This window comes from Lithobates pipiens, unplaced genomic scaffold (assembly GCF_037356315.1).
Source record: "Lithobates pipiens isolate NorthernLeopardFrog02 unplaced genomic scaffold, aLitPip1_a1.2 Scaffold_30, whole genome shotgun sequence".
In the NCBI taxonomy this organism is placed as follows: Eukaryota; Metazoa; Chordata; class Amphibia; order Anura; family Ranidae; genus Lithobates; species Lithobates pipiens.
Window position 1 is genome coordinate 85,781,173 of NW_027507791.1, and position 20,678 is coordinate 85,801,850.

Below are 20,678 nucleotides of genomic sequence, written 5' to 3' on the forward strand. Positions count from 1 at the left end.
TTTTGGCTGATTTCCTATCTTGCTGCTGTGTAGTGGTTGTTGTCTGTGCCCTGACTGCAGTATACACCACTATATTCACCTCGCCTATATAGCTAGTGATCTAGCTTTAACCACTTAACAACTGCCCATTGCCAATTAATGGCTTCAGGGCGGTTGTTTAACTCTGAGAGGCCGTTAATTAACGGCCTCCCAGAATTCTGCTCTCGCGTGCCCCGAGGTGTGCGCACTCGAGAGCATCCGTGACCGCCGGGTCGCATCACGGATCACGGTAAACGGCCGCTCATAGCGGCCGTTTACCACGTGATTGCTCCGTCAAATGACGGAGTGATCACTTGGAAACAAACCGGCGTCATGTTATGACGCCGGTTCCTCCCTCCCCTCTCTGTACCGATCGGTACAGCGGAGGGGAAAGAGATCGGTGTCAGCAGCGATGTGGGCTGCATCTGCAGTGCCCACATCGCTGCTCACCGAATTTAACCCCTCAATTCCCTGCCAATACTCTGCAATACCAGTGCATACTCTGCAGTACCCTGCCATTACTCTGCAGTACCCCGCCATTACTCTGCAGTACCCCGGCATTACTCTGCAGTGCAGTACCCTGCCATTACTCTGCAGTACCCTGCCATTACTCTGCAGTACCCCCCATTACTCTGCAGTAACCCCCATTACTCTGCAGTAACCCCCATTACTCTGCAGTACCCCCCAATACTCTGCAGTACCCTGCCATTACTCTGCAGTACCCCCCATTACTCTGCAGTGCAGTACCCTGCCATTACTCTGCAGTAACCCCCATTACTCTGCAGTACCCCCCATTACTCTGCAGTACCCCCCAATACTCTGCAGTACCCTGCCATTACTCTGCAGTACCCCCCATTACTCTGCAGTAACCCCCATTACTCTGCAGTACCCGCCATTACTCTGCAGTACCCGCCATTACTCTGCAGTACCCCCAATACTCTGCAGTACCCTGCCATTACTCTGTAGTACCCCCCAATACTCTGCAGTACCCTGCTATTACTCTGTAGTACCCCGCCAATACCCAGCCAATACTCTGTAATACCCTGCCATAAATTGCCATACCCAGCCATACTCGGTGATACCCTGAAATACCCAGCCATAGACGCCCCCCACCCCTCACCGCCCTCCGGTGCTTCTACCAACTCGCCAGTACGATCAAAGCCAGAATCTTTTTTTTTATTTTTTATTTCAGGCTTCCCAGCCTAGAGGTGAGATGTGGGGTCATATTGACCCCCAGATTTCACTGTAAAGAGGACCTGTCACCCCATATTCCTATTACAAGGGATGTTTACATTTCTTGTAATAGGAATAAAAGTGATCAAAAATATATTTTTGGGGAAAAAAATGTCAAACTAAAATAAATAAAGTAAAATGAACAATAAAAAAATAAAATAAAAATTAAAGCGCCCATGTCCCCATGTGCTCGCATGTGCCACACATGTGAGGTATCGCCGAGAATGTTAGAGCGAGAGCAATAATTCTAGTCCTAGACCTCCTCTGCAACTCAAAACATGTAACCAGTAAAAAAAAAATTAAAGCGTCGCCTATGGGGATTTTTTAAGTAGCGACGTTTGGCGCCATTCCACGGGCATGTGCAATTTTGAAGAGTGACATGTTTGATATCTATTTACTCAGCATAACTTCATCTTTCACTTTATGCAAACATTGGGCTAACAAGTGGTTAATAATAGAGCTTGCAGTCAGTAGTGTTAGGAGATAGTGCGTGCTGTCTGCGTGCTCTGTACCCAGTACATACCGCTATAATATAGGGCAGGCCCCTACTTTCAAACATCCAACTTACAAACATCTCCTACTTGCAAACGCAAGGAGACAGCAGCAAGTGAGATGAAAAAAGATGGACGACAAAACAAATTACAGGGGTGATAACCCTTCCCTATGTTTTCCAAAAAGCTTAAAGATAGTTTTTTTGACTGGAGCTACACTTTAAAAATGTACCGGTTGAAAATGACAAACAGATTCAACTTAACACAACAAACCTACACAGTCCCTGTCTTGTTTGCACCGCCTGTATACTGCTGTTCTGAGTATATAGGGCCTGGGGGCCACACGCATTTCCTTTTTTTAATATGGGTACGGGGTTCCCCTTAATATGCGTACAAGACCCAAATAGGCTGGTAATGGGCAGGGAGGGCTACCCATGCCATGTTTCTCAATGATTTTCAACCATATTGCAGGAACCAGATATAACATTAAAACCGCAAGCAGTTTTAAATGGTGTTATTTCCGTTTAATGTCATTTTGTGCAGGGACTGTTCTAAACACGGGAAACACGTGGCACTTCACAGGCATACTACAGACACCCCCCAGGCACCATATTTAAAGGAATATTTCACTTTTTTTTTTCACTTTAATCGTCATTAAAATCAGTGCTCCCGCCAAAACGGCCGTTTTTAAAACTTTTTTTTGCAGTGACCCATGTCCCCTGAGGCAGGAGGCAGGTTCCCAAACCCTTTTTAGGACAGTATCTTGCATATTAGCCGTTAAAATTAGCACTTTCCAATTCGAACGTTCGAGTCCCATAGACTTCAATGGGGTTCTAACGTTCGTACCGAACGCGGGGGTCGTTCGCAAGTTCTGGTGCGAACCGAACCGGGGGGTGTTCGGCTCATCCCTACTCACCTACTGTTCATTCACAAAGTAATTCGATCAAAAATAGCCGAATAAAATAATAGCCAAAATGGAGAGCCTCAATGATAGATAAATGGGAAACATCCGGGCCATAAATGCTTGCAGGGAAACGCTTCAAAGTATCAGTCTAGATACAAAATCAGAAAAGAAAAAAACTATAATTCATAAAGGATAGTATTCCTGTTTAAAATCGCAGATTTAGCGATTTCCCAGAATATATGCAAAATAAATAAATAATCTGAAATAATTATTATTACCTGATAGAATCAATTGAATAGATAAACCCAAAAGTAGGGGACAGGGGCGACCGTAGCCAATCTGCGGCTTCGTAAGGAGAAAGGAGAGATATCTCCCAGCCGCTCAGACCCAAAATCAGATTCAATTCACAGTGCAAAAGACATATCTGATCTAATAAAAATAAAAAACAGAAAACAGACCAGAAGCAAAAACAAAAAGTTAGCTCTGGTAATACCTTAATGAATAAATCCATTAGAATCAATAGGCAAGCTGTTTACAACGGAGACAGTCAGCTGCCTACCTTACTATGCAGACATATGGACCTTCTGTGCACCAAGTCCTCCACAGAGAGAGTAAAAGGCAGTGAAGCAGTGCCTTATAAAGCGTCTCCCCCATCACAGCGGCGTCTGGGAACGCCGCCGGATGGCGGGCGGAAGTGCTCCGACATTCGATCTCGGAAGGGACCGAGGAGCGTTCCGTGCATGCGGGTCGTGACGTTTTAGCCGCAGTCTCAAAGGCTATTGAAACATGGGCCGACAATGTTGAAGAGTTCTTGAGAGGTATCTCGGTGAATACGGCTAAAGACTCTCCCATTCAGGAGATCAGAATGGCATCAGCCTTTTTGGGGAATTACCCGCCTTCTGTCTCGGGCTATGTTGGCAGCAGTCTCGGCACGCCGTGCTTTGTGGCTCCGACCTTGGTTGGCGGATCCAACATCTAAGCAGGCATGGTGTCATATACCATTTGAGGGAACCTCCTTATTTGGTAATATACTAGATAGCGCCATATCCCGGGCCACGGGTGGGAGGTCTGGGTTCCTCCCTCAAGACAGACGTCTTCAAAACCGAAAACGTATTTTTCCAAGAAGGCAGACCTCGGATCGCGCTAGAGAAGCGCGCAGTTATAGACCCGGCCGGGAGTTCTCTAGATCTTGGAGATCCAGACAATCCTCCCTTAAGAAAACCTCAAAGGGGGGTTCCGCAGGTAACCAAGATTCTACTAAATCTTTTTGAAATTGGGCCCGCTCAAACATGTCAGGTGGGGGCTCGCCTTCTTCACTACCGACATGTTTGGGCGGCCTCAATTCAAGATTATTGGACCATCAAGACGGTTTCCTCGGGTCACAAGTGGACTTTCATCAACACTCCGAGGTTAAGGTTCGTTCCCACAACAATTCCAGGCTCAGAGGAAAAGAAACAGGTCCTATTGACCTACGTAAGTTGTTTACTGGATCAAGGCGCAGCCGTGCCCGTGCCGGAAGACGAACGTGGTGAGGGCATGTATTCCCCTCCGTTTATGGTTCAGAAAAGAAATGGCGCATGGAGGCCGGTGATAGATTTGACCCACCTTAAAATATATATATATATATATATATATATATATATATAAATAATTTGTTGGTTTTTTGTAGTAATTATATCTATTTTTGGTTTCTCTCGGAAACCATGATTATATTGAATATGCACCTTATATCTAATAATTCTTTTTATGTGTCTATCCATACAGTGTTACATTTGTCAATGATATTTAAAGCTCCTGAAGAAACTAGTCTATGAGTGAAACATGTTGAGCATCATATCACACTGACTGAGTTTGAAAATGATTCTTCAAAATCTCCATGTACTGTATGGATTTGTATCTGTGCTGGTAGTGTTGTTTTAGCAAAATCTGTTATTTTTGTTTATAATAAATTTCTAAGAATTTTTTATTCAAAGCTCATTCTGAGTGATTACTATGTGATTTTCTTTATTACATGTAATTTTCGATACCGTTAAAAGTTCCGTGAGGTTGGTTACCTCTTCCCATGTTCTATACTTAATATTAAATATTTGGGATGTGGTATCGTTATGTTTTGGTGGCTTCACTTCATTATTTAAATTCATTTTACAATGTTGATCTTACCCAGCCAAGAATGGCAAAGGGAATGCCATTCATGTAAATCTAGTTTATTTTATTTTTTTAAATAGATCAAGATAATTATATTGGAATAAATTGGTAAGGCTAGGTGTAAGGTGGATACCTAAATACTTTAAGGTGGCTGGTTGCCAAGTAAAAGGGAATGATGTTTTTTAAAATTTCAGCTTCGTGTATAGGTATTGATATATTTAGCATTTCAAATTCAGTCATATTCATTTTAAAATTGGATATATTTTGAAATTCTCACATTAACCCAAATAAATTTGGCAATGTAATCTTTGGATGCGGAGCATAAAACAAAACATCACCTGCATACGCAGATAACTTCTGCTCCTTTCCCTTCACTTTTACACCATGTATATTAGGATTCATTCTCACAACTGATATAAAAGGCTCTTAATAAATGCAAAATAGAATGGGTGATAAGACAGCCCTGACGTGTACCACTTTTAAGAGTAAATTTCATTAACCCTTATGCATGCAGTTGGTTGTACATATAAAGATGAAATCTGATGAAACATTCTTGGGCCTATTCCCAAGGATTTCAATGTCAGCATCAAATACTCCCTTGTCCACCCTGTCAAATGCCTTTTCGGCATCAGTTGAAAGTAACAAGGTGAGCTGAGAACGATTCCCAACATAGGAAATAATAGACAAAGAGCGGAAGCAATTGTCTCTGGCTTCACGACCTGGGACAAAACCCGCCTGGTCTAACCCTATTCACTGCGGGATCAGAGGGAGAAATCTAGTAGCCAACACCTTTGTATATAATTTTGTGTCTATGTTGGGTAATGATATTGGATGATAGTTCCCACAACTTGATGAATCTTTACCCGGTTTGGGGATTACAATTATATATGCAGAAAGTCACTTCGGTCAAAAGCCCTCCAATCCCGCTATGGAATTAGCATAAGTAGTCAAATGTGGGACAAGAATCTCTTTAAATTTCTTATGCCAAGAAGAAATGGTGTACCCATCTGGGCCTGGTGCTTTACTTTAAAGCTGCACAGAACTCCTCAACCGTAATTTAAGATTCTAGAGTTTATGTAACTTTGCTTGTTGTAAGTAATTTAAAAAAAATTCTATGTCTCTGTCAATTCTTGATTTAATTGACCTCTCAGATTGTGTACAAGTCTGCGTAAAAATCAAAAAAGGTCTGTGCAATGTTGGTAGCAGTGTGAGCAATTTTCCCGGAGTGAGATTTAATTTTAGAAATAAAAGTGGGCGTCTTTCTTGTAGAGATCGTGCCAACATTTTACTTGGTTTGTCTCTCCATTTGTACCATCTCTGTAAAACTTCTGAGAACGCCTTTTAAAATCCGTAACTTCAAAAACAGGAGTAGGGATGTAGGACTTTTTAGGTGCACAAATACAAAAAGTTACATAAAAGTAGTAATATTTAAACATAATTGCGCTAAAAACATTTGTACAAACATTTGGTATAATTAATTGTGTTTGTATAGCATTTAACTAACACCACGCTTAAACTTCATCATGTTTTGCTGCATTCAGCTAAAACTGAATCAATTTTATGGAACATATAAAATATGATATATATATATATATATATATATATATTATACATTGTTCCTTATGGATTTTGGTTTATGCTTTACCAGTCATCCATCATGCTTTCCTTTGAAGAAGCCGAATACAGCGAAACATGTCAGAAGTATAAGCGTGGTGTTAGTTAAATGCCACACACACACACACACACGTAATAACAAATGCTTGTACAAATGTTTTTAGGTCAATTATGTTTAACCACTAGGGATCTGCGCTATAGCCGAATGACAGCTACAGCGCGGACCTGCTTTGCCAGGACTAAGTCTATTGACGTCATCCCGTGCATGAGGGGGGCGCGCTCTGTGATCAGCGAGTCTATGAGACACACCTGATCACGGATCGATGCAAGGGGTCGATCCCGACCCCTTACCACGTGATCAGCTGTCAGCCAATGACAGCTGATCATGTGACACAACAGAGCCGGTAATCAGCTATTTTTCCTCCTCGCGCTGTCAGAAAAAAAGCCGATCACCGGCGGCCGTGATCGGGACATCAGTCCCGATCACGGCCAGCTTGTCAGTGCCCACCTGCCCCGTCAGTGCCATCTAAATGATAAACAAGTGCCACCCATCAGTGCCCACAATCTGCCTCAACCCCAGTGCCACATATCCATGCCCATCAGTGTCATCTACCAGTGCCACCTATCAGTCCCATCAGTGCCCCTTAGTGCCACCCATCCGTGCCATCTTATGTGCCCATCTTTGCCCATTGGTGCCGTCTTATCTGTGCCCATCAGTGCCACCTTATCTGTATCTATTAGTGCCGCCTTAACTGTGCCTATCAGTGCAACCTATCAGTGCCCACCAGTGCCGCCTCATCGGCGCATTTCAATGAAGGAGAAAAATGACCTGTTTGCAAAATTTTATAACAAACTATGAAACATGATTTTTTTTTTTTTGCATTTTTTTTGTTTGTTTAACAAAAAATAAAACTCCCAGCTGTAATTAAATACCACCAAAAGAAAGCTCTATTTGTGGGAAAATAATGATAAAAATTTCATTTGGGTACAGTGTTGTATGGCCGCGCAATTGTCATTCAAAGTGAATCAGCGCTGAAAGCTGAAAATTGGTCTGGGCAGAAGGGGGTTTGCCCAGTAAGCAAGTAGTTAAATATTACTGCTTTTATGAAACTTTGTATTCGATTGTGCATCTAAAAAGTCCCATAACCCAACTCTGATTTTGAAGAATCTTCAGTCAATCACTTAGTAACAGCAGTGCTCATATATAAAAAACAAAAACAAAAACTGGTCTCACTAAAATAAATTTAACATACTGAGGTTCCTTAATATTCTTTAGGGAGGGAGAATAAGGCTCAAGTTAAAGCAGAACTAAGCACCAAACACTGAAAAATAAAATTAATTCATTTTTAATATTCAAGGGACATGTAAAGAAAAACAAAAGACAGGCACTGTGGATTTTAAAGATGCTAGAAGAATGAACTAAAATATTGCTCATAATACAAGCTTTATTCAACACAATACTCAATAACACATATGTACACATAAAATGTGGGTTTGGCCCATACAGAAAATCCCTGTAACTTATGAGTGTAAACACTCCCACTGAGTGGGGGGTGCTCATAAATGATTCTTATGTGCCCCTACGTGTTTCGCAGGATGATCCGCTTCTTCAGGAGGACTTTAAGGAATACAAAATATATACATTTAGAGAATAGCGTTCTTTATATACGTTATACAACTCCAATATGCACTTGACATCCCATATTACAGTAACAGTACTAGACATATTTTACTCACTGGAGTCACGCTCAAATCCACCAAAATTGAAACGAGAGTGTACTATAGATGTAAGCTGCACTATACAGTATATGGGGGTATACATAGAGTCCCTCTGAAGAAGTCCCTTCCCAGGGATGTAAGGGCGGAGCCTGTTGTCACCACATTATCTTGTTTTTGAGTACAGCTATGCTGCTATTGGAATTGCTGGAAGCAGTGAGATTCTAATTGTTCCCGATCCTCATCACAAGTTTAACACTTGAAATGCTCTATATAATTTCATATTCATGCAAGTGCATTTGAAATGTTTATTATTTTACCAAATTGGTTAAAATGGAGAGCATAGCATTTTTTTTGTTCTGAGGGAGCTATAAATAGGGATATGTCCTCTTGGAGGTAAAGCTTTACTTGGAATGTGCTGCTAAAGCTGGAAGCGATCATCGCCATTATTTTATTTACCTGTGCCTGTTTAGGCCTCTTATAGTTTGGAAGTCAGCAGAAAGGGAGTGACTTCACATTTTGCATGCGGAGGTGGAGCCATTTCATCAGAAGACTTTCTATTGCACATAAGGAAGGTTTATGCATGGAACTTTTTCACTTTATAAAGACACATGAACTTACTTCACTTTTATGTGTTTGCATGAATATATTCTACGAATTTTATGTAGATAAATGAATTATTCTAATTTTTGCCTTTATTTACACAAATTGTTTTATTTTATTAGGGGTAGTGTTGTATATATGTTTTATATATATTTATAGGTTTATTAGTGTGAGAGATGGAATGGTTTCATTGCATTTCTGCACTTAACATTTTAACACTGAACATTTTTTATTTTATAGACAAAGTTGGCTGACAACTTTGCTCTGAATTAGTTAGTAGTGCAGCTGCCTTGTCACCCCATGGGAGGAAATTGGATGAGGTTGACTTCATGGGCAGGATCAACAGGTGCAGGTGAAATTTCTACGCCAGCATAATCTAGAACATGGCAGTAAAGAGCACACATTTTGTGCACAGTAATCAAATGAAAATCAGACTAAAGCTGGGCATAGTGTGTTCCTGTTTGACAAAAGTTCATTGTTAGAGCAACTTCTGTTGAATGAACAAGTTGGAAACCTTTTGTTGAGCAGCGACTGCAGCTGCTGATCAGTGTTCACTGAGCGCGCTGCATCCCACTGGCAGAATGCAATGTCCTGTCTGGGGGTGGTTGGTGGATTCCTCCACCCACCTTGTCTGTGTGGATGGAGGAATAAGTTGGCTGAATGAAAAAATAAATAAACAAACAAAAAGTGTATGTGTATATTATATATATATATATATATATATATATAAAAATACTCATCTGTGGTCAGTTTAGAAATTTAAATCTCAGACTAGTGAAAGATTAGTGAGGTTAGCTGTATCTCTGTGTCTTGCACACTGTGCAGGGAAAAAAGTTCCCACAAGTTAAAAACAAAAAACAAAACAAAAAAAACAAACAAAAAAAAAAAAAAAAACACAACACACACATCTGATCACACTTAATTAGCAAAAACAAAATATTTTATTTTCTATATGGGAAAAAAAAAAAAAAACACTTGATCAAATTAGGAATTTCAGGTGTGCAGATGGCATGAATATATGCATTATATATTTATATTAGATACAGTACAAGTTAAAAAATGTTTAAACTCATAAAAAGCAGTGTTTAGTGCAGGAGTGTAAAAGATTTACATACAGATGAAAAATATATGTATACAATAAGGCTGGTCCCATCTTCAATTTAGGATGTTCCAGTTATTCTTTACTTCACAACAGCCATCAACATTTTAAAATACTATTTTTTTTTTTATAATTCCTTTAATAGTCTATATACACTGATCTAATATATTAATAAAAAAAAAAATCTTGCAGTTTTATTTATCTAACATCTACATGGGCTAGCCTAAACCATGATGCCACCTAGAGGTAGCAAAAGGAATGACCCAATTTTTGCACAAATAAAGAAGCTTGAGCTGAGAAAATATACTGTACAGAGGACATTTGCACTTGTTTTACCAAAGACAAAGCACATACTTTGAAATTTGTTACGTTAACATTCTCAGCTCAGATCTGAGAATGGATTCTAAAACAAGAACTCTTAGCAAACAGTTGAAATTAACGTACACAGACTGTTTCACATGCAAAAGCAAGTATTGCGATACTCACACCTCTTTCACACTGTATACCAGGCAGGTGACACCCCAATTTTCTAATTTGTGGGTTCCTATCTCACTTCTACGCACTATGAATCAGAATCTGTAAAAAGACACAGGAGGGCGCAAACACCTAGTGCATTATCGCAAAGTTTTATTAAATACAGAAGCCACAAACACGAGAAGGAAAAAGGGTTTCAAAAACACGACAGCTTCAGGCAATGCCATATTTGCTGTGGTTGGAAGGCTGGCCGTATTTTGGGGACATGCCCCCTTCCTCAGTGCAGGGCTGTGAGGAAAGAGACATGTCACCCAAAACGCATCAGCCTTCCAACAACAGAAGATAATGCATTGCCTAAAGCTGGAGTTGTGTTTTGAAACGCTTGTACATGTTTGAGTGTGCTTTTGTAGTTAATAAAAAGTTGTTAGTGGTAATGCACTGGGCACTAGGTATCTTTTTAAGGCTTTGTCTTGCGTTTCCCCACTTGAGGAAGGCAGCATCAGATTGAGCATTACGAGTTGTGGCACCATTGGATGGACGACTGTGTGAGTGCCAAGTGTTAGAAATTATGTTTCTGGGATTATAAATCAGAATCTGTCCAATGTGCAGGGAGGACCCAGGCTCCAATAAAGCTGACCAGGGCACTGTAGAGCAGTCTCCCTACCTGTGAGAGGGTGACATAGGTGTGTGTGAACAGAATTACAATTCCTTTACTATTCCTAGGTTTCTATTCCAGCTTTTCATTAAGCGATTTACATGGAGTTCAATTTTATTCTGTGTTTGATGCACAAGTGTTAAAGGCAAAGATGAGCAGTAATCCATAGCAACCACTCCGATTTCCTTTACAGGTTAGGAAAAGCACGATTGCAGACTAGCTGCCATGGGTTACTGCACTCAGTACATTGTTCTACCAAGCATTCCAATTCATACGCGTTTAAATAATGGGAGCAATCTCATTTTGTTCACTTTGCATTTCCCTGCAATTGTAGGTCTGTAATTATACAGTATGTACTGTATTTAAATAACATTTTAATTTATGGTTTATAAAACAAAATATGGCATTGCTCACATTCTGCAACCTCAGAAGACCCATACTTTTTAAATAAAATATCTGATTTAGAAGAAGAGTACAGAAGGGACACATTCTTCAGTGTACATAATAAAACATTGAGACTATGCTGTAAAGACACCCTGAATCTCTTCTCTACTTAGTCGAGTTCTCCAGGTGCCAAAATGTTATGGTTCCTCTCCCATTGTAGGGCTTTTCACTCAGAGTTGTGGACTGGCTTCCTCTGAGATGGAGGTATGAGGTGAGGAGGTAGGTCATTGGGTATCTCAAAGCCCTCCAGTTTAATCTTAATAAGATGCTTCGCCAAGGCAAATTCCTCTTCATCCAACATTCCATCCTGATCATTATCAGCCAACTTCCAGATTTTTCCCAGAACGCTATTTGGCAGCTTTGAGCTCACCATCTCTTTCTTGGCATTAATTCCAGAGATCTTGCCATTTATCGGAGAGAGGGTATAGAATATTTCATCGTAAACCGGTTTATCTCTGGCCACCACCCATTCTTCTTCTCCAGCACCCTCACCAGCTCCTTCTCCATAACCGTGGCCAAAGGGGCCTTCATTGGTACCCTCGAAAGCTCCTCCATGCACCAGCTGTGTTGGCATACTGCTCTCTTCCTCCCGAATCATATTCATCAGAGGAGCTATTTTGTTGGCTAGCATGTTGTCTACAGACTCAATCAGCTTGGGCTTCAGAGCATGAAACTTTGAAAAATCATACAACTCCAGCTGTTGCTGTGGATGATAAACAAATGATGGTTATTAGATACTCTTTCCCCAAACCTATTTACATTTTTTTAGATGATAGCTAGAGATGCAGTGAATATAAAAAGTCTACACACCCCTGTTAAAAAATGTCAGGTTTCTATGGTTTCTGTGATGTAAAAAAATAAAATATAAATGAGACAAAAGATAAATCATTTCAGAACTTGTTCACATTTAATGTGACCTGTAAACTGTACAATTCAGTGGAACAACAAACTGAAATCTTTCAGGTGGAGGGAAGTAAAAATAAAATAATATGGTTGCATAAGCGTGCTCACCCTTAAACGAATACTTGAAGCACCTTTTGATTTTATTACAGGACTCAGTCTTTTTGGGTACGAGTCCATCAGCATGGCACATCTTTATTTGCCCACTCTTTCTTTGCAAAAACATTCCAAATCTGTCAGATTGTGAGGGCATCTCCTGTACACAGCCCTCTTCAGACCATCCCAGATTTTCAATCGGATTAAGGTCTGGGCCATTCCAAAACTTTAATCTTCTGGTGGAGCCTGTCGATTTGGATGTATGCTTTGGGTCGATGTCATGCTGAAAGATGAAGTTCCTCTTCATATTCAGCTTCCTAGCAGAAGCCTGAAAGTTTTGTGCCAATATTGACTGGTATTTGGAACTGTTCATAATTCCCTCTACCTTGACTAAGGCCCCTGTTCGAGCTGAAGAAAAACAGCCCCAAAGTGTGATGCTCCCGCCACCATGCTTTACTGTGGGTATGTTGTTCTTTTGGGTATGGGCAGTGTTTCTTTTGCATGAATCATAGCTTTTGGAATTATGGCCAAAAAGGTCAACCTTGGTTTTATCAGACCAGAATACATTTTCCCAAATGCTTTTGGGAGACTTCAGAAGTGTTTTTGCAAAATTTAGCCGGGCTTGGAAGTTTTTCTTCATAAGAAAAGGCTTCCGTCTTGCCACTCTACCCCACAGCCCAGACATATGAAGAATACGGGAGATTGTTGTCACATGTACCACACAGCCAAGTACTTGCCAGATATTCCTGCAGCTCCTTTAATGTTGCTGTAGGCCTCTTGGCAACCTCCCTGACCCGTTTTCTTCTAGTCTTTTCATCAATTTTGGAGGGACGTCCAGTTCTTGGTAATGTCACTATTTTCTCAACTTGACTAGGACCGTCTTCGCTGTGTTCCATGGTATATCTAATGCAATGGAAATTCTTTTGTACCTGTCTCCTGACTGATACCCTTTAACAATGAGATCCCTCTGATGCTTTGGAAGCTCTCTGCAGACCATGGCTTTTGCTGTAGGATGTGACTAAGAAAATGTCAGGAAAGACCTATACTAGAACAGCTGACCTTTATTTAGGGTTAATCAGAGGCACTTTAAAATGATGGCTGGTGTATACGGACTCCTATTTAATGAGTTTGGATGTGATTGCTTAATTCTGAACACACCTACATCCAGTTATAAGAGGGTGTGCACACTTGTACAACCACATTATTTGTTTTTTTATTTACTTCCCCTCCCGGAAAGATTTCAGTCTGTTTTTCAATTAAACTTATACCGTTTATAGGTCACATTAAAAAGGTGGAAAAATTTCTGAAATGATTATCTTTGTATAATTTTTTTACATCACAGAAACCTGCCATTTTTAACAGGGGTATGGACGTCCAGAAATCAGATGTAGGAGCCTGAGGGGATTTCCCTTTAAGGATAATAGACTTACGAGCGTAATATAATAACAGTCCCAAGCAGGCCATAGGGCACACCAGGCATTTTTCTTGTGGGCCAGAGCATGTCCTAACAAGAGCTGGCTAATGCAGGGGTCCCAGGAGATAAGCAGTGACCCCAGACCGGAGAGGACTATCACAGACCGTGGTCGCTGTTCACCTCCCGCTATGCGGCCATCACTGTGTCTTCTCTCCCGGCTCACCTGCTTTGCCAACAATGTCATCCTATCAGCAGAGCAGGGGGAGGAAGGAGCTGAAAATCTGCACAGAGTGTCTTTTCATATTAAGAAGTGGGTAATCGCTCGCTTGTTAATATGATCCAGACCTGCAGCTCCTCCCGCTCCCTGCTCTAATAGGATGACATAGTTGGCAAACCCTGGAGAGGACACCAGCTGAATCCTGACTCTGCCCTGCCAAAAGGTAGGACTGTGCAGGAGAGGCCGAGAGTTAAGAGAGAAAAAGTGATTAGAGAGAAAAAGGAGGGGGAAATGACTGCAAGGGGCATTGTGGTGGGGGGACTGTGATTGCTAGTGGCACTGTAATGTAAAGGGGACTGCACTGTAATCCCCTTTACATTACAGTGCAGAGAGAGGATGGGCTCTGTGAATATCCCATCACCAACCGCCCCAGAGAATGTTTGCCTCCTTTCCCCCACCCTGGTTAAAAAAATAAAATAAAAGAAATAAACACACGGTAGTTGGCATTTGTTTGTAATTTGGTTTAAAAAAAAAAAAAAAAAAAAAAAAAAAGGAAGAAGCAGACACTTTTGTGCATGACAGGTTTTTGGATTATATAAAAATCACTGATCATTTGGGGTTTTGTCAATGCATGAAGCATGTTGCAGGAGGGGCTGTTCATCAGGCCACCAGACCAAATAAATGGTCATAAAATGTAGCAGAAGTTCCAGGCAGGTAGTTTAACATTTAGCCCTAGGTTTACCATGCAGATGAAAGCATTTGGACAGCTGTGCTTCCACCCTAATGCTTCCACACACCTTGTGCCAACCCCACCCCAACCTATGTATCCAGGGCTCCACTTGCCCATCTGTGGGCCCGGGACCAGCATAGCAGGTTTTCCAGGTAGAGGGGAGGGAGGAGAGCGGATGCACGTTCCTTTCTTATTTCTGGCCCACAAGCGACATGTATGATGTCACTTCCAGGTTCCCGTTGAGTTTCCCCAGCCAGCATACCTGGGAAACAACATAATGCAATCTGCACTGCATTACATTAGATTTAGTAGAGCACAGGGGAGACATCTAACAGACCCTGGATGCTCATTGAAGAGAACCTGTCGCCACAAAAAAAAAAAAAAAAAAAAATCTTACAGGACCTTTTGTCCCTTATGTGATGGGAAAATGTTTTATAAAAAATGTAGAGTTACACCCAAGCACATAAAATAACCCCCCCCCCCCCCCCCCCCACATATACGCTCATACAAAACGTATGGGCCAGCTACGTATGAAAACGTTGAGTGCGATACACATGTCGCATTTCACCGCACACGCGTGAACGAGAATAATTCTAGCACCAGACCACCTCCGTAACACTAAACTGATGACCTATAGGGGGCTTTTAAAAAGAGTTGCTTATAAAAAAAATAGAGTATTAAAGTTTGTCGCCATTTCACAGGCACACAAAAATTAAGGTTTGAATTGTGGGGTATTCATTTACTCGGGGCAAACTCATCTTTTATAAAAAAAATTAAAATAAAAAATTGGGCACTTTACTGCATTTTTGTAGTATGTACTGAAATTTGCGTTTCCTAGACTTTTGCGGAAAGATTGTGTGACATAATAAATTGGAACTACCACTATTTTAAATTCTCTAAGGTGTCTGCTTTCAGAAAATATATAATGTTTTGGGGATTTTATGTAATCTTTAGGCCCCAAATTATTTTTTAAAACATGTGCAAAAAAACTGCTCTGGCAGCAAAAGTGTTAAAAAGGAGAAGTTCACCTTTGGGTACATGTAACATGTTCCCTCTCCTGCAGTGACGGTACGAGCCCTCTGTGTGACAGCAGTATGGGGAGAAGTTCCCCATACCAACTGTAACTTGTGGAAAAGAGCCTGACCATGCGGGGTTCCACCCACACGACTGAAGCTTTCATTTAGAGTTCTGTGAATGAATCAACTACAAGAACCAATATCCATTGCGGGCGTTGGCTTATAATTCTCAATTAAATTACCACTGCGCTGTTGAGTGATCTGGTAGTTCATGGATTCTTACTATCAGTGTGAAACTGCCTGCCTGTATGATGTACAGGCAGACAGCTTACACTGACAATTTGCACGTGTTCTGCATGGCGCCAGCGATCTGCTGATCTCTGTTGCAAGGCTTTCGAGGTTCCTATAAAAAAAAAAAAAATCGTAAATGCCCCTTTTTTTCATAAATTTTTTTTTTACATTTTTTAACAGGTGAACTTATCCTTTAACAGAGCGGACACCGGCGCTTGATTTGGCTGCTCAGCATGCGCTTGTACTGAGCACCCAAGTGCTTCCATGTGCGAGGGTAACCTGAAGAATTTTTTTTTCCCCTCTCATTGAGATCGATGCCTCATTTACTCGCTTAGCAGATGCGCTTCTGATGAGCGTTGAGACCTCCACACTACCCTTTCCTGATGGGCACTCAATCAGTACTTGTCACACCATAAAGTTTCTCCCCTCTCTGCTAGTCCCCGGGTGCGGTGCTGGAGAGAGGCAGGGAGGCGAGTAGGAGATAAAAATAGTGCAATGTTAAAAACATTAACATTTGAAGTTGCCATAGAGGCATTCTTAAAAGCGTCTCAGATTTAACTACGGTTTTGCTTAAAACTTTTTTTTTTTTAATTTTTATTATTAACCTCTTACAGACCGCCCGCCTTCGTTTTACGTCGCTACTTTAAAGAGGAATATAGTTGTTATGGCAGCAGCTAGCTGCCATAACCCCAGTATCCTCTTCTTCGGCGGGTGGTCTGCTTTCAGATAAAACAGGTATCTCCGGCGATTCGCCGTAAGATCACTTTTAATAGACGGCGGGAGAGGGGGGTCCTCCCACCACGCTCCGGTGCCCTCCGCCGCTTACCGGAGACGCTGGTAGCGGCGGAGATGATGGTGTCCTCTTGCTGGCTTGGTATGGAGACGAGTGAGGGGGAAGATGGCCCCCACCTGCCTTCATATCATTGCAGGGCGAAAGGGACGTCAAAACGTCCCTTCCACCCATAGCTTTTTTTTCAAAATGGCACGTTTGTTTTTATTGCATTTTAGTGTAAATATATGAGATCCGAGGTCTTTTTGATCCCCAGATCCCTGCAAAGGTAAAGCATAATGGGGGTCACCGCTGTCCCCTCTTCCACGGAGCATCCATCTCCTTTCCGGGTATCGTGGCTCTGGTGCTGTTATTGGCCCGGAGCCGCGATGATGTCACACCCGCGCACATGCATGGGAGCCGCCACTAACGGTATATCACCGTTAGCAGCGGCATGCTCAGTGCGCCTATGTGCCGTAGACAGCGGTGCCTGTCTTTTTGCAAATATCTCCTAAACCCTTTAGGTTTAGGAGATATTTCTTGGACACAGGTAAGCCTTAATCTAGGCTTACCTGTAGGTCAAAGTGGTCTGTAAGGGTTTACAACCACTTTAAGAGGTCCTGTGGTGCTTTTTTTCTATTACAAGAGATGTTTACTTTTTTTTTTTTTTTTTTTTTAAAGAACAGTGTAAAAATAAAACCTAAGGTAAAAATGTTTTTAAAACGTGCCCCGTCCCGCCGCGCTTGCATGCAGAAATGAACGCATACATGAGTAGCGCCCACATATGAAAACTGTGTTCAAACCACACGTGAGGTATCGCTACGATCATTAGAGCCATAGACCTCCTCTAACTCAAAACATGCACCCTGCAGAATTTTTAAATGCTGCCTATGGAGATTAAGGTTAAAATGTTGTTGCCATTCCACGAGTGGGTGCAATTTTGAAGTGTGGCATGTTGGGTATCAATTTACTTGGCATAACATTTTCTTTCACAATATAAAAAAAAATTGTTCTAACTTTACTGGCGTCTTATTTTTTAATTAAAAAAAGTGTGCTTGCAAGACTGCTGCTTAAATACGGTGTGTGACAAAGTATCGCTATGACCGCCATTTTATTCTCTAGGGTGTTAGAACCCCAAAACAATTTTTTTTTCTAAAGTAATTTTCTAGCAAAAAAAAAAACCACACTGTTTAACTTGTAAAAAAACAAATCTCAGAAAGAGGCTCGGTCCTTATATGGTTAATCAGACGAGACAAGTTGTCCTGAGTGAGAAGTAGATTGGGACCCCGATTTAGTATATTGGGCAAGTATTTTTTATTTATTTTTTTATTTAGAAACCCCTGCAGAGTAAAGAGAGCTAGTACCTACCTGCATTCGCTTGACATCAGGAAAGTCCCCAGGGGAAATCTGATGTTCTTTCTGAATTTGGTGGAAGATGTCAGGCAATGCGTTAATGAGCTCCTTCTTCTTTGCATCTTTTCCAAACATGGCCGGCATTTCTTTCTTTAGGTGACTGATGATATAAGCATGCACCTTTTAAAAAGACAACAAAAAGCACAAAGTTAAAAAAAAAAAAAAAAAAATTATATAATAAAACTTTGTAATTAAAAATGAAACTCCTATCCACAAATAAAACTGTGGGGGCACCTACCATGCTATATAACTGAAGGGGTAAATCTACCATGCCCCACAGATGCCTTGGTACAGCAGTACAGCTTTCCATATATTTGCAAATGCATGTAACAAACCTGGGGCTTTTTTTTTTTTTTTCTTCAAATTGTTAGAAATGGTTTAAATGAGTTTTTTGTGCCGACTAGCTAGTAAGAGTGCTGGAAACATTTAAAAATGTATATATGGTTAACATTTCAAATCATATTCATTTCTACATTGAATATTCGTTATTTTTAGGCTACTTCTATTAATTTGTTGGTAAACCTACTGAAAATTCTGACACATTTATTTCCTGGAATTCCGTGACATGTATTCACTATGATGCCCTGTGAGTAGGCACCGCTGTGTCATATTTCAGAGCCTGTCTTCTGAACTATTGAGGTAAGTGGGAGAGTCAGAAAGTGAAGTACAGAAACTACTTCTTGCAGGCAGCAAGGGTACCATACGATATGTAGTCCCTAAAAAAGAAGAGTAAAACAGCAGAGGAAAAGCTGCACAGCATACAGGGAATCCAGGAAGTTGTGGAAAGAGATGGCCAGCAGACAAGCAGCACTCAACATGAAATGAGATTTTCCTAGTAGGCCTTTATTGTATTGTCAAAAATAACTATTGTTTGCATTGCTATTACAATGCTGAGGTTATAAAATTAAAAAGTGTATATGACGTGACCATAGGTCTCCTTTAAAATTATATTCTGTGAATTGCTCTGCCCATGAGCACTTTACTTTGGTATTAGTTGATCTGAATGATTGCAATTTTCACTTTGCTTGTTGGATTTAGTGCAGATACACAGTGGAAGCATTTAGCAGTTGTTGAGCGAGTCTGGGCTTCTGGAGTGTCCCTGCACCTTTAGTAAAAAAGGGGATGCCTCCAAGAAGGTATCAATGTATTTATTAATATATACATTCCAAGATGAGAGCTCCGTTAGGGAGAATGGTAAGGGATCACATTTTGCACAGGTTCCTTAGTGTGGCTATACGCGTATTTGCAGTGGCTGAAGTTGACCTGTCATTGGCTACAGCAGAATAAAGTGAAGGTTCTGGAGTGGCAATCTAAGGCCGCGTACACACGGGCGGACTGTTCGCCCAACTTAGTTTGTCAAACAATCCGACAAACAGTCCGCTCAAGATTTGCATGAGCGGACTTGACCACACACGATGAACGAACAGTCCGCTGAAAGCGTGCGCGATGACGTGAACGGCACGTACGACGGGACTCGAAAAACGACGTCCTATACACTGCAATGCAACCTTCGGCGTGTAAATCCTTTCTGAGCATGCGCGGAACTTAGTTTGACGAACAAGCCTACACACGAGCGGACTGTCCGCTCAAACCAAGTTTCAGCGGACTGTCTTACGGGAATTCCGAAAAACTTTGTTCGTCAGACTGTCCGCTGAAGCCCACACACGAGCAGACTGTCCGCTGAAACACTGTTCAGCGGACAAAGTTGGGCGAACAGTCCGCCCGTGTGTACGCGGCCTCAGTCTCCTGACCTCAATATCATTGAGCCACTCTGGGGAGATCTCAAACCTGCAGTTCATGCAAGACTACCCAATAAATTTACAGGAACTGGAGGCTTTTTGCCAAGAGGAATGGGCAGCTTTACCATCTGAGAAGATAAAGAGCCTCATCCAAAAATACCACAAAAGACTTCAAGCTGTCATTGATGTTAAAGGGGGCAATACACCGTATTAAGATCTGGGGTATGTAAACTTTTGATCAGGGTCATTTGGGTAGTTTATTAGGATTTAAAACGAATAAACTTGTGATGCACCGAAATTTCGGCCGCCGAAACATATCGGCCGAAAATGCCCTTTTCGGCAATTTGCCGAAAGAGAAAAAGGCCGATAATGGAGCCGAAAATGGGGCGTGGCCTGGGTGGGGGGTGGGGCGCCGGGAACATCACAGCTTTCATTTCAATAGCTGTGTGTTCCCGGCCGCGCGCCGTCACATGCAGCCCCTCCCCCTTGTCCAGGCACTTAGATAGACAGATCATCCGCAGGATTGGACGGATGATCTGTCTATCAAAGTGCCCGGACAAGGGGGAGGGGCTGCGTGTGACGGCGCGTGGCCGGGAACACACAGCTATTGAAATGAAAGCTGTGATGTTCCCGGCACTGTTATCAAACAGGCGGCGGAGGTGGCTCTCTTCCCTGCACACAGTGCACAGGCTGCAAT

General features: G+C 41.6%; 1 protein-coding gene across 1 annotated transcript in view; it reads right to left on the reverse strand.

The window, feature by feature from the left end:
* Positions 1–7,830: 7,830 nt before the first annotated feature.
* EHD4 (EH domain containing 4) overlaps positions 7,831–20,678 on the reverse strand; it is a 90,963-nt gene continuing 78,115 nt past the window's right edge. The window contains exons 5-6 of the mRNA XM_077464542.1: positions 18,198–18,362; positions 7,831–12,099 (exon numbers count right to left, since the gene is read on the reverse strand). Coding sequence (XP_077320668.1) covers positions 11,563–12,099; positions 18,198–18,362 — 702 coding nt within the window. The 3' untranslated portion in view covers positions 7,831–11,562. The remainder of the gene's footprint in view (positions 12,100–18,197; positions 18,363–20,678) is intronic.